The 15,253-nt window shown below is 36.7% G+C and overlaps 1 protein-coding gene across 1 annotated transcript in view; it reads left to right on the top strand.

The window, feature by feature from the left end:
• Positions 1 to 15,253, top strand: part of MMP16 (matrix metallopeptidase 16) — a 368,590-nt gene that overhangs the window by 204,230 nt on the left and 149,107 nt on the right. Inside the window, exon 4 of the mRNA XM_055431810.2 lies at positions 8,509 to 8,813. Coding sequence (XP_055287785.1) covers positions 8,509 to 8,813 — 305 coding nt within the window. The remainder of the gene's footprint in view (positions 1 to 8,508; positions 8,814 to 15,253) is intronic.

Here is a 15,253-nt window from a genome sequence, read left to right as displayed (position 1 = left end):
TTATTATTACCCAATTTTTTAAATTCAATGTATTGGCATCGATTCATGAAGTTAAAACTAGAGAATCCTGACTTTTAACAGTAACGTGAAAAATATGTTAACATAGTTTGTCTTCAGTATCATTTGTTCTGATGAAAAATGATGTCGTAAATTTCCCATTAGGTCAATTTTATTATGTAGTGTTGTGTAAGATGTGATTATTAAAGATAATATTTATTATTTTTAAGGTAAAGTTTACCAAGCTGGAAGTTTAAGAGAATCACTAAGATAGCATCATGAAAATGCCCAGTAGAAAATTTAAAAAGTGAAAATACTGTCTTATTAAAATGAGAAATGTTAACTATAACCATTCTATTTCTGCCAAAAAGATAAAGTAAAAGCACTTTAAAATTAAATCACTTTGTTTTTCAAATATAACTTTTTAAAAATTTTACTGTGTCATATTTTTGCAAATACATATTAGCAATTTTATGTATTATATACTAGAATATCAAGAATAAGTGTTAGTTTAATATCACCTGATCTCTCTGCACCCTTAATTTCAGTTATCAGTAAATACAAAATACATCTCAATGGCATACAGATTTCTAAATTGTTTTTTGTGTGCATATAATTCAGAATTCCAGCTCTAACTTTTAAGTGCACTAATGTATCATATATATATATATATTATTTTTTATTAGAATAGAGTTGATTTACAGTTATGTGTTAGTTTCAGATTTACAATAATGTGAAAGTGTATATATATATATATATATATATATATATATTCTTTTTCAGGTTCATTTCCCACAGAGCCCACCACAGAACATTGAGTAGACTTCCATGTATAATACAGTAGGTCACTTTTAGTTATATAGTTTATGCATAGTAGCGTGTTCATGTCAATCCCAAACTCCCAATCTATCACTTTCCCCCACGTTTGCCCCCTGGTAACACAAGTTTGAACTTGAGGTCTGTGATTCTGCTTCTGTTCTGTAGAAAAGTCTATTTGCATAATTTCTAGGATAGTCCACACATAAGTGGTGTCATATGAAATTAGTCTTTCTCTGACTTCACGTAACATGATAATCTCTAGTTCCATCTGTGTTGCTGCAGGTGATATTGTTTTGTTCTGTTTTATTGTTGAGTAACATTCCACTGTATACATGTGCCACATCTTTACCCATTCCTCTGTTGATGGGCATTTAGGTTGCTTCCATGTCTTGGCTATTGTAAATAGGGCTGTAATGAATTACATGCAATTATTTACATGCAATTTGAGTGCATGCAAGTGGGCATGTTAAGTTGCTATAACCACTATGGAGAATAGCACTGAGTTTCCTAAAAAAGATATAAAACTCCCATATGATCCAGCAATCCCATTCCTGGGCATATATTTGCAGAAAACTGTAATTTGCAAAGATACTTGTGTCTTGTATTTATTAATGACATCACAAATATTGTAGTTAAGCACGTTTTGGAGAGTGCAGAGCTCTGAAAAACATAATGATGTGTTTTCAAGTCCAAATCGTACTCCACATTTATTATTCTCTATTATATTGCTTCATTTTTCTCAGAACCACTGTATACTTACAGGTATATCATACCAATACAATTTCATTTATTGTCTTTATTGTAAGGTTATCCTGTTTTTGAAAATAAAGCAGTTTCTCTATTACACATTCAATCCAACACTAATTCCCATTAAAAACTTATCAGCCGAGCGTATACTGAAATGGTCTAACTCTTCATATCTCCATGAGAGCCTCTCTAGTATAAGTCTCTAATTTCTGTTGCTTAAACTTCCGAAATGTTTTACTGCTTCCAATTTTGTCCCCCTTGTCATTTTCATCAGAAGTAGTGATCTTTGTAAACTGGAATAATACCAGGATACTTCTCTGCTTAAAACCCTCCGGTGGTTTGCTTTCACAGAAAATAACCCAGGTTTCCCTGGTGGCTCAGATGGTAAAGAATTTGCCTGCAATGCAGGAGACCTGGGTTCGATCCCTGGGTTGGGAAGACCCCCTGGAGAAGGAAGTGGCAACCCACTCAAGTATTCTTGCCTGGAAAATTCCATGAAAAGAGGAGCCTGGCAGGCTATGGACCATGGGGTCACAAAGTGATCTTTGTAAACTGAAATAATACCAGAATACTTCTCTGCTTAAAACTCTCCAGTGGTTTGCTTTCACGGAATATAACCCATTCCCTGCCAATTCTTTTTCAATTCATATCACTGTCCTGAGTGGTCATTTTGAACCAGTTCTCTAAGCAGCCGCATCATCTGAACTGGCTGAAAACTCAGTCGGAGGCATGTGGGCTCCTGTTGTCGCTGATATCCCATTTATCGTCTGCTCATCTCACCTCCTCACCACTCATTTATAACCATATGTAATTGTATTTTTACTGTTTATCTCTTATCACTAAAATAAATTCTACAAGATCAGAGACTTAATCACAGTTATACGGCTGGCAGCTAGAGCGGTACCCATGATGTAGTATGTGGTTTGAAATAATGAATCATAAAAATACTTGCTTCTGCAATCTGATATGGTGGAAAGGAAACATAAGACTGCAAGGAAAATTAGACAAATTTCAAGGTTAAAACGTTAATCTGCATGCCCAATCAGCCATCAAACAGGTAATTAGGAAGGAAACCATAAACAAAACAGAAGACAACCCTCAACTTGTGAGAAACTCTTTGCAAATGCAACGACTATAAAGGGATTAATCTCCAAAATATAAAAACCAGCTCATAAAGCACAATTTAAATTAAAAAAAAGGACAATCAGAAAATGGGTGGAAGATCTAAATACACATTTATCTGAATAAAACATACAGATGGCCAAAGAGGACATGAAAACACACTCAACATCATTAATTATTGGGGAAATACAAATCAAAATTGCAATGAGGTGTCATCTCACACTGGTCAGAATGGCCATCATCAAAAATTCTACAAACAACACAAGCTGGAGAGGATGTGGAGGAACGACCCCCTCTTCTGCTTTTGGTGGGAATGTAAATTAGTACAGCCACTGTGGAGGATAGTATCAGTTCAGTTCCGTCACTCAGTCGTGTCTGACTCTCTGTGACCCCATGGACTGCAGCACACCAGGCCTCCCTGTCCATCACCATTTCCCGGAGTTTACTCAAACTCACATCCATAAAGTCAGTGATGCCATCCAACCATCTCATCCTCTGTTGTCCCCTTCTCTTCCTACCTTAAATCTTTCCTAGCATCAGGTTTTTCTCCAGTGAGTCAGTTCTTCCCATCAGGTAGCCGGGGTATTGGAGTATCAGCTTTAGCACCAGTCCCTCCAGTGAATTCAAGACTGACTTCCTTTAGGATGGACTGGTTGGATCTCCTTGCAGTCCAAGGGACTCTCAAGAGTCTTCTCCAACGCCACAGTTCAAAAGCATCAATTCCTCTGCACTCAGCTTTCTTTGTATTCCAACTCTCACATCCATACATGACTACTGGAAAAACCATAGCTTTGACTAGATGGATCTTTGTTGGCAAAGTAATGTCTCTGCTCTATAATATGCTGTCTAGGGTGGTCATAGCTTTTCTTCCAAGGAGCAAGCATCTTTTAATTTCATGGCTACAGTCACCATCTGAAGTGATTTGGGAGCCCCCCAAAATAAAGTCAGCCACTGTTTCCACTGTTTCCCCATCTATTTGCCATGAAGTGATGGGACTGGATGCCCTGATCTTAGTTTTCTGAAAGTTGAATTTTAAGCCAACTTTTTCACTCTCCTCTTTCATTTTCATCAAGAGGCTCTTTAGTTCCTCTTCACTTTCTGCCATAAGGATGGTGTCATCTGCATGTCTGAGGTTATTGATATTTCTCCTGGAAATCTTGATTCCAGCTTGTGCTTCATTCATCCCAGCATTTCTCATGATGTACTCTGCATATAAGTTAAATAAGCAGGGTGACAATATACAGCCTTGATGTACTCCTTTCCCAATTTGGAACCAGTCCATTGTTCCATGTCCAGCTCTAACTGTTACTTCTTGACCTGCATACAGATTTCTCAGGAGGCTGGTAAGGCAGTGTGATAATCCCATCTCTTGAAGAATTTTCCGCAATTTGTTGTGATCCACAAAGTCAAAGGCTTTGGCTTAGTCAGTAAAGCAGAAGGATATGTTTTTCTGGAACTCTCTTGCTGTTTTGATGATCCAGTGGATGTGGGCAATTTGATCTCTGGTTCCTCTGCCTTTTCTAAATCCAGCTTGAACATCTGGAAGTTCACAGTTCATGCACTGTTGACTCCAGGCTTGGAGAATTTTGAGCATAACTTTACTAGCGTGTGAGATGAGTGCAATTGTGCGGTAGTTTGAACATTCTTTGGCATTGCCTTCTTTGGGGATTGGAATGAAAACTGACCTTTTCCAGTCCTGTGGCCACTGCTGAGTTTTCCAAATTTGCTGGCATTCTGAGTGTAGCACTTTCACAGCATCATCCTTTAGGATTTGAAATAGCTCAACAGAATTCCATCACCTCCACTAGCTTTGTTTGTAGTGATGCTTTCTAAGGTCCATCTGATTTTGCATTCCAGGACGTCTGGCTCTAGGTGAGTGATCACAACATCATGGTTATCTGGGTCACAAAGATCTTTTTTGTACAGTTCTTCTGTGTATTCTTGCCACCTCTTCTTAATCTCTTCTGCTTCTGTTAAGTCCATACCTTTTCTGTACTTTATTGTGCCCGTCTTTGCATGAAATTGTTCCCTTGGTATCTCATATTTTCTTGAAGATACCTCTAGTCTTTCCCATTCTGTTGTTTTCATTTATTTCTTTGCATTGATCACTGAGGAAGGCTTTCTTATCTCTCTTTGCTATTCTTTGGAACTCTGCATTCAAATGGGTATATCTTTCCTTTTCTCCTCTGCCTTTAGCTTCTCTCCTTTTCTCAGCTATTTGTAAGGCCTCCTCAGAGAACCATTTTGCCTTTTTGCATTTCATTTTCTTGGGGATGGTCTTGATCCCTGTCTCCTGTATAATATCATGAACCTCTGTCCATAGTTTTTCAGGCACTCTGTCAGATCTAAAACCTTGCATCTGTTTGTCACGTCCACTGTATAATCTTAAGGGATTTGATTTAGATCATACCTGAATAGTCTAGTGGTTTCCCCTACTTTCTTCAATTTAAGTCTGAATTTTGCAATAAAGAGTTCATGATGTGTACCACAGTCAGCTCCCAGTCTTGTTTTTGCTGACCGTATAGAGCTTCTTCATCTTTGGCTGCGAAGAATATAATCAATCTCATTTTGGTGTTGACCATCTGGTGATGTACATGTGTAGAGTCATCTCTTGTGTTGTTGGAAGAAGGTGTTTGCTATGACCCGTGCATTCTTTTGGAAAAACACTATTAGCTTTTGCCCTGCTTCATTTTGTATTCCAAAGCCAAATTTGCCTGTTATTCTAGGTATCTCTTGAATTCCTACTTTTGCATTCCAGTTCCCTATTCTGAACAGGACATCTTTTTGGGGTGTTAGTTCTAGAAGGTCTTCATAGACCCATTCACTTCAGCTTCTTCAGCAATACTGGTTAGGGCATAGACTTGAATTATCATGATATTGAATGGTTTGATTTGAAAACAGAGATCATTCTGTCATTTTTGAGATTGCATCCAAGTACTGAATTTTGGACTCTTTTTTTGACTGTGAAGGCTACTCCATTTCTTCTAACGGATTCTTGCCCACAATAGTAGATATAAAAGTCATCTGAGTTAAATTCACCCATTCCAGTCCATTTTAGTTCACTGATTCCTAAAATGTTGCTGTTCACTCTTACCCTTTCCTGTTTGACTACTTCCAATTTACCTTGATTCACAGACCTAACATTCAAGGTTCCTATACAATATTGTTCTTTACAGCATCGGAATTTAGCATCAGAGGATAATATGGAGGTTCCTTAAAAAAGTAAAAATAGAACTAAGATGTGATCCAGCAATCCCATTCCTAGGAATATACCCTGAGAAAAACCATAATTCAAAAAGATATATGCAAACCAGTGTTCATTGTAACATTGTTTACAATAGTCAAGACATGGAAGCAACCTCAGTTCTATCATCAGAGAAATGTATAAAGAAGTGGTACATATATACAATGGAATATTACTTAGCTATAAAAAGAACAAAAGAATGCCATTTGCAGCAAAATGGATGGACCTAAACTTTGTCATACTGAGTGAAGTAAGTCAGACAGAGAAAGACAAATATCATATAATATTGCTTATGTGTGAAATCTAACAAAAAATAAGAATAGGTAAAAAAGGACTTATTTACAATACAGAAATACAATCACAGATGTAGAAAACAAATTTATGGCTACTAGGGATTAAATGGGGGATGGTAAATTGGGAGATAGGGATTGAGATATACTTACTATTATATATACAATAGATAACTAACAACTTACTGTATATCACAGGGAACTCTCTTCAATACTCTGTATCTGGCTATATGGGAAAAGATTCTAAGAAAGCACAAATGTATTTATCTGTATAACTGATTCACATTGCTGTTCATGTGAAACTAATACAACATTGTAAATCAACTGTCAGTTCAGTTCAGTCGCTCAGTCGTGTCCGACTCTCTGCGACCCCATGAATCACAGCACGCCAGGCCTCCCTGTCCATCACCAACTCCTGGAGTTCACTCAAACTCATGTCCACAGAGTCGGTGATGCCATCCAGCCATCTCATTCTCCGTCGTCCCCTTCTCCTCCCGCCCCCACCCTTTCCCAGCATCAGAGTCTTTTCCAGTGAGTCAGCTCACCGCATGAGGTGGCCAAAGTATTGCAGTTTCAGTTTTAGCATCAGTCCCTCCAATGAACATCCAGGATTGATCTCCTCTAGAATGGACTGGTTGGATCTCCTTGCGTTACAAGGGACTCTCAAGAGTCTTCTCCAGCACCACAGTTCAAAAGCATCAATTCTTTGGTGATCAGCTTTCTTCACAGTCCAACTCTCACATCCATACATGACCACGGGAAAAACCATAGCTATACTGCAATAAAAATAAATAATTTCACTTGATTTGCCTCCTTATTTTTCTTATATATAATAGATGATATTTATCATCAAATCATCATTATAAATGTGGTATAATATGGATTAGAAAATAGTGTAAACCTTGTTTTAGTTGTGTAGTCCAGATTCGAATTTAATATAATTGATTCTTGAGTCAAGATATTTGGGTTAAAAAACTAGCTGTACCATTCTGAATTTTCTCTAAATTCATCTAAGTCTCAGATCCTTTGTTTCTATGACAAGTGTAAAATACTCACCTGGCTCACAATAAATGCTCAATTAAGTATTTTTTCTAAATGCTTAATATGCTGCCTAATGTTTGTAATTATCTTGGCATAGTTACAGATGAGTTAAAATACAATCTGCATATTATTTTTTCCACCAGAAATTATATCCTGAATATTTGTCTATATAGCTGAATAGTTGAAAATTTAATTTTTGCTATTTAAAATTTCAAATCCTGTATATATTATAGCTGTAATAGAGACATCATAATTTTTATATCATTTAGCCTCCATGCAATAATAAAATAATAATATTCACCTGAATATTATACCCTCCTATGCATTAAGATATTCCTTTAGTGAAACTCGGATTCATCGGTGTAAAATTATTGGTTGAAATGGTCTGAAACTTATTTATAACCCCTGTAAAATTTGCTCTTTAGTTTTTGCAAAGATGTATGAAGTTATACTACCACAATATAAAATACTTAAATATATACATATATATTTGTTTAGTTTATGTTCTATTTAGAAAATAGTAAAATAAGTGATAAAAGAGAAATATCTGATCAGTGCTAAATAGAAAATAAATATTTATAATTTTTCCCATATGTTATTATCTTCAAGAAAAATAAGGTAATAGCGTCCAAGTTACTTCTTTAAATTCATATAACTGTTAAATATTTGTATTAAAGAGCTATTCACTCACATGGCTTTGACTATGAATAATTAAATATATAAGAGAACAGTCGACATCAGAAACCGTAGTTAACTGACCTTTTATTTAAAAGCAGAAATAACTTTGTGTTCACGGAATTGTTCATGATATGAGCATAACGACATTGGAAGTAACACGTTTACACAATAGTGTGCCCCTTAAAGAAATTTTTACTGTACAGAAATTGAATTTTTTATTTCAGCTTAAAACTGCTGTACCTATTTGATCATTTGGCAAAGCCGTTTTTCTATTATTGTTCAGGAGACAAAGTGATGATTGATCTGACTACCCCAGTGTTAACCATTCTGCAGAAAAGATCTCTTATAGCCTTGGTAGATGAGTACTATACTGCTGAGAATTTAATGACCCAGCATAGTGAAATCTAGCTATAGAGAGAGAAAGAATTAGTTTCTTTCCTACTTACTAAGAGACATTTTCTAATTTCTTTACTCAGCAGAAGTGATGAAAATATGTAAAAAGTCAATGTGTAATAGGTCAGATTATATATAATAACGTCATACTGATTATCCTTTTTTTCTAAATTTCAGTATAAAGAACGTAACTCCAAAAGTGGGAGACCCTGAAACCCGTAAAGCTATTCGTCGTGCCTTTGACGTGTGGCAGAATGTCACTCCTCTGACATTCGAGGAAGTTCCCTACAGTGAATTAGAAAATGGCAAACGTGATGTGGATATAACCATCATTTTTGCATCTGGCTTTCATGGAGACAGTTCTCCTTTTGATGGAGAGGGAGGGTTTTTGGCACATGCCTATTTCCCTGGACCAGGAATTGGGGGAGATACTCATTTTGACTCAGATGAGCCATGGACACTAGGAAATCCTAATCATGATGGTAAGTGTATAGTTTTATTATTTTATTTTTTTAGAATGCCCAAGTAATTTGGTAATTTATAAACTTAAACTCAACAAATAATTTGTTTTTAAAATCACCAAACAATATGAGGCCTTTTATAGCATTTTACAACAAGAATATGTGAGTCATTACACAATGGTAATTTTTCATGTGGCTTTTAATTAAAGATTAAACTTTCACAGTGTACAGTATAAATACTCTAAATTGAATTTTGTTTTCTATAAAAAGTCATTTAGAAGATTCTATAATATTCAAGCCATGAGACGTGCATTAAGCAAGCTCCACTGTTTTTTACACTTAATTCCCGTGTCTCCAGGTGAAACTGAACCGTTTGACGTTGGTGGCGTGGCTTCTACCATATCTTTTCTGTGTGTGTGGGAGGGGGTTGGGGTGGTTTCCATTATCACCTTTCTAATCTGTAAAATTTTTCTGCTTCTCTTTTGTGTCTTATCCTTTCCTTAATCTCCCAATCTGATACAACTCTATAGATTACTGTTTTTTATGATATCTTTAGTTTTATAGAAACTGGATTCTTACAGCTCCATTGCAACCTATCAGTTTTCGAATCCTTGCAATTATTCTGATATGCAAAAATAATGAAAAAAAAAAAAGCTCAGCTAGTTCAGCTACAACTCAAACAACTCCACAAGAGGTTTTTTTCAAAACAGACATTTGACTTCACATGCACCACCCCCTTGATTCGTGCTAAGCCACCAGCAGTTTTCTCCACCACTGATTTTGCACCGTGCTTATTTGACCACAAGAAGCATTTATTTATTTCGTGAAACTACTACTGTCTTCTGCAATAGTGTTCCATGGAGCACATTTGGAAAAAGTTGTGTTAAATACTTCTATGAATCCTTTCCTACTTCTAGATCTATGAAAAAATTTATAGCTGCAGAAATCTCTTTGAACTGACATATATTTAGGGGGTGGGGACATTCTTACTAATTTTCATTAGACTTCAATGTTCTTTCTTATAATCTACAAACCAAGTTTTAACTTAGATCTCTAGTACCTAACACGGTGCCTGCAACAAGAATATTGAAACAAGAGTGTTGAAAATGTTTGTTTCTTTATACTTTATCATTTTAAAAGAAGATTTGAAGCATTTTACCAAAACAATATAACAAGTTGTTATGAGACTTTTTAAAAATAAAAAAGTATAGCATGAAAAAAAAGAATATATTATTCATGAATGTATTTTAATAATTACATAAGGAAATGTATTTTCTATAATATAAAATTATGATTTCATTTTTAAGAACTGGTTTGAAGAATAACAGCAATTATGCTGGGAGAATTCACTATAGTCCAATGAAAAGCCAGATACTTTGAGGTCAAACAGATGTGTATTCCTGGCTAACTGATCATTAGTTCAAGAAGCTGCTAACAAACTGTACACTTGATTTCAAATTCTTTATCTTGCATTGCAGTGCTGAAAATATTGTAAGGAGCAGTGCTTTATATTCATGCATGTTTAACTTATTCTATACCTGAGCATCTAATAATAAAATATTTACAATATGATACTTTGCCCATAGTGGTTTGATACATAATTCATTTAAAATAAAATGTTTATTTTTATTAATATAACACAGGCATTCTAATGAAGTAATTCACACTTCCTCAAGGCAATTGCTTAAATGGTTTTAAATGATGGAAAAATATTTTCATTCTACATAATTGAGAAAAGTAGCACTTATAATGGTAGAATTTTGCTGACACAGGAAAAACTGCATTTGCTTTCAGGGAAAAGATATTCTTCTACATTTCTGAAAAGAAACAATTGTATTTTATTCCAATAATGAGTCTAATTGTTAAAATATTTTATATCTATATCTTTGAAGTTTTAATTTGACTTTAGGGCCTCATAAATTTAAATTTAAAAAATTCTATATAAGGAAATGCTTGCCTATTAAATGGTCTATATTTTCTGTTAAAATATTAAAATCATCAAGAAACCTCACAGATCCTTTAAATGTGTCTTCTATTAGCTGAACTTTTCCAGACATGAACCAATACTTTTTAAAACTGTCTTTTTTTTTTAAAGGTATAGAGGCATTTGAAGTGACATAGGAAATGAGAATTTTCCCACTCAGTTGCGTATGATTGGTATTATAAATGCTTATGTGGTTTGTGTGATTGAAGACTTTCTGGGAATATATATGTGGGAAAAAATTTAAAAAATAGGAATTAGGAGCTAGACATGTACAATCAAGTCTGCGGACTTTTAACTCAGTCCATGTATCTTAGGAAGCTCTTAGAGAGATGGGAGTACAAGACCATCTTACCTGTCTCCTGAGAAACCTGTGTGTGGGTCCAGCTAGAACCCTGTTTGGAACAACTCATTGGTTTAAGATAGAGAAAGGAGTACGCCAGGCCTGTCTGCTGTCACCCTGTTTATTTAACCTATATGCTGAGCGCATCATGAGAAATCCCAGGCTGGATGAGTTACAAGCTGGAATCAAGATAGGCAGGAGAAACAACAGCAGCCTCATATGTGGATGATCCCACTCTCATGGCAGAAAGCGAAGAGGAACTGAAGAGCGTCTTGATGAGGGTGAGGGAGCAGAGTGAAAGAGCTGGCTTAAAACTAAATATTAAAAAAAAGAAAGTAAGATCATGGCATCTGGCCCCATTGCTGCCTGACACTTAGAAAGGGAAAGGTGGAAGTGGTAACCGATTTCCTCTTCTTGAGCTCCAAAATCACTGCAGGTGGCGACTGCTGCCGTGAAATCAGAGACAGCTGCTTCTTGGCAGGAAAGCAGTGACAAACCTAGACAGTGTGTTGAAAAGCAGAGACATTACTGTGCCAACAAGGGTTTACATAATCGAGGCCACGGTCTTCCCAGTGGCCACATACAGTCGTGAGAGCTGGACCGTGAAGAAGGCAAAACAGCAGAGAATTGGTGCCTTTGAACTGTGGTGCTGGAGAAGGCCCCTGAAAGTCCGTTGGACCGCAAGACAATTGAACTAGTTAACCTTTAGGGAGGTCAACCCTGAATATTCATTGGAAGAACTGATGCTGAAGCTGAAGCTCCAGTATTTTGGTCATCTGATGCAAACTGTTGACTCACAGGAAAAGTCCCTGATGCTGGCAAAGATTGAAGGCAAAAGGAGAAGAGGGCATCAGAGGATGAGACGGCTGGCTGGCATCACCGATGCAATGGACATGCGCTTGGGCAAACTCCGGGAGGTGGTGAGGGACAGGGAGAGGGACTGTGTAGTCCATGAGGTCGCAGAGTCAGACACGACCGGTGACTGAACAACAGCAACGTATATTAATACATTTGATTGCCTCTTCACGTATGCTGTAGAAGTATAATAATTTTGTACATGTGCATATCATTAAAAATCCAAACAAAACAATTATTTAATGTTTCATTTGGATTAAAATATTGCTATTTCTTTACTGGTCCAATAAGAATATTTTTCCTATTGAGTGAGCTTAAAAAAAAGATTCTGCAGAATAATAGTGTTCAGAATTGTAGGCGATTAAGGGAGAAGTTAACTGTTCAAGATATAACACCATAAAGATTTACTGCTTAGTTGAAATTCACACTTTTAACTAGCAACAGCAGGGTGGCTAGGGTAATGTCCTATGAAGTATTGATCATTTATCAAAGGCAAAACCTACTGCTTTGTTGTGGTACTGATGAATGTGTGGAGAATTAATGCCTTTGTACATTCTAGCCTCTTTCTGTAAGACTGTCTTTTTGAATCACAAATATGCAGGCACAATTTTGACATCTTCATTAATAACTTTTTTTGTTTCTTTAGTCCTCCAATGTCCCCTGGCTTACCTACCTGAAATTTTTCTTTTCTCTCCTATTCAGAGCTCTTAAGCACCTAGAAAACAGAGAAACTTGAAAGTTTAGCAAAAATGCAAATGAAACAGCCTCTTGATAAGTACCAAGCTCATTTTCCACAGCATATTGCTCAGTTAATGAAGGCAATTTGAATTCTGTCTACCTCTAAAGAGATAAACAGTGACTTAGACTACCAGTACTCCTTAATTCATTGTTATCCACTTTCCCATCAATTTACTTAGAGTCACGATACTGTTTGAAAACTCGATCCAATACTCATTAAGTGAATTATGCAATAGTTACATTAAAATAAATAAAGGAGTACACCCCCACACTCACCTTTAGTAAGTACAGTGCCTCTTTTCTCCCCAAGGGCTTTTTCTTATGAATGGATAAGCAAAATATCTGCATAGTAATTCTAAATAGAAAAGTGTTACTGTGATATGGTTTTTGAAGAGTATGCATTGGCTGAACGTGGGTTGGAAAATTTAACTCTAACAGAATATTGAAATTCATTTTGGTCATCATTAACATATGGTTTCCTTGGCTACAGTATAAAGTTTAAGTGGTAAAGTCAATGTAAACATGAACTTACCACAAAGAATAGTAATTTACCACAGTCATAGGAGTCCAAACTGATAATCTCCAAACAGAAATTTTATATATTAAAATAATGTATAGAACTATGACTGAGAAATATATAGATGCATAGCTTATTTTACCATGAAGTTCTACTAACTATTCTATTAGCAAAAAGAATGCCTTGCATTGGCTGTGTTTATTAGTATAAAGGTGACTTTGTAAAGTCAGAAGGTAATCAGGAGGTGCTCAGAGCTGTTGGGCTAGTCTATCTAAAAACTAAGGAGAGAGAGATGATGATCAATATTTCATCTGAGACATCAAAATCCTTAAATCTATTGCATCATTCAGTTCAGTTCAGTTGCTCAGTCGTGTCCGACTCTTTGTGACTCCATGAACTGCAGCACGCCAGGCCTCCCTGTCCATCACCAACTCCCAGAATTCACTCAAACTCATGTCCATCGAGTCGGTGATGCCATACACCGTCTCATCCTCTGTTGTCCCCTTCTCCTCCTGCCCTCAATCTTTCCCAGCCTCAGGGTCTTTTCAAGTGAGTCAGGTCTTCACATCAGGTGACCAAAGGACTGCAGTTTCAGCTTCAACATCAGTCCTTCCAATGAACACCCAGGACTGATCTCCTTTAGGATGGACTGCTTGGATCTCCTTGCAGTCCAAGGGACTCTCAAGAGTCTTCTCCAACACCACATTTCAAAAGCATCAATTCTTCGGCACTCAGCCTTCTTTTATAGTCCAATTCTCACATCCATACATGACTGGAAAAACCAAAGCCTTAACTAGACAGACTTTTTTTGACAAAGTAATGTCTCTGCTTTTTAATATGCTGTCTAGGTTGGTCACAACTTTCCTTCCAAAGAGTAAGCGTCTTTTAATTTCATGACTGCAGTCACCATCTGCAGTGATTTTGGATTATGATTGTTAATTTTATGTGTTAAATTGATTGGGCTAAGGGACGCCCAGAGAGCTGGTAAAATATTATTTCTGGATGTGTTTGTGGGTTATTTCTGGAAGAGATTAGCATTTGATTCAGTAGACTGAGTAAACTTCTTCCTTCACCCATGTAGGCAGGCATGATCCAGTCCACTGAGGGCCAGTGTAGAACCAAAGAGGAAAGGTGAATTCTGTCTCCCTTCTTCATCTAAAACACATGAAAAGTACTTCTTTCCCTGACTTTATACTTCAGAACTCCAGGTCCTTGAGCATTTGGACTCAAACAGAATTATCCCCTTAGGTTCCCTGGTTCTTCAGTTTACCGAGAGTAGATAATATGATTTCTTAGTCTCAATAACCTCACGAACTCCTGTAATATAGCCATGTATATCCTATCGACTGTGTTTCTCTGAAGAATACCGATCAATATCATCCTTAAATATAATCCTTAAGTGTGGAATGCTCAAATTCTATATCTTATCCCAAAAATTATTTGAATAGGCCAAGTTTAAGATGCTTGGGTCAAGGGACATGCCTGATGTAAGCCAGGGAAAGTTAGCCTTCTCTAAGAGAAGTTTTGTCATTGCTGTGCAAATGCAGGCTTGCCAAGAGGTAAACCTAGGCCTTCGCCACTTGTTTGCCACCGCCCCACATTTCATGCTCATTTTGCAGCTGTATATACTAGACTACAGAACATTTCCAGATGCTCGCAGGTTTTGGACTTTGATATTTGAGAACAGGAAGGGATAGTTGCCAGACAGATGTACCAAGAGACCTAAAAGTGCTATAGTCTGTGGGAATATTGTCTAGATCAATCTGTCTTGTAGTTTTGAAGATACAGAAAGGACTCAATGGGCCTGGACAGTCAGGGAATTTGTTGTCTCTTTGCAAATCCATGGAGTGCAGGATATCAGGCTCCTCTGTCGTTCACCTTCTCCCAGCGTTTGTGCAAATGCATGTCTGTTGAGTCAGTGATACTATCCACACATCTCATCTCTGCCCTGCCTCTTTTGCCTTCAGCCTTTCCCAGTGATACTGATATTTTTCCCAGCAGTCTTGATTCCAGCTTGTGATTCATCC

This window comes from Moschus berezovskii, chromosome 16 (assembly GCF_049115385.1).
Source record: "Moschus berezovskii isolate FMDL1 chromosome 16, NW_MosBer_1.0, whole genome shotgun sequence".
NCBI lineage: Eukaryota > Metazoa > Chordata > Mammalia > Artiodactyla > Moschidae > Moschus > Moschus berezovskii.
The sequence above is the reverse complement of the archived record's forward strand: the minus strand, read 5'-3'. Positions and strand labels throughout refer to the sequence as shown.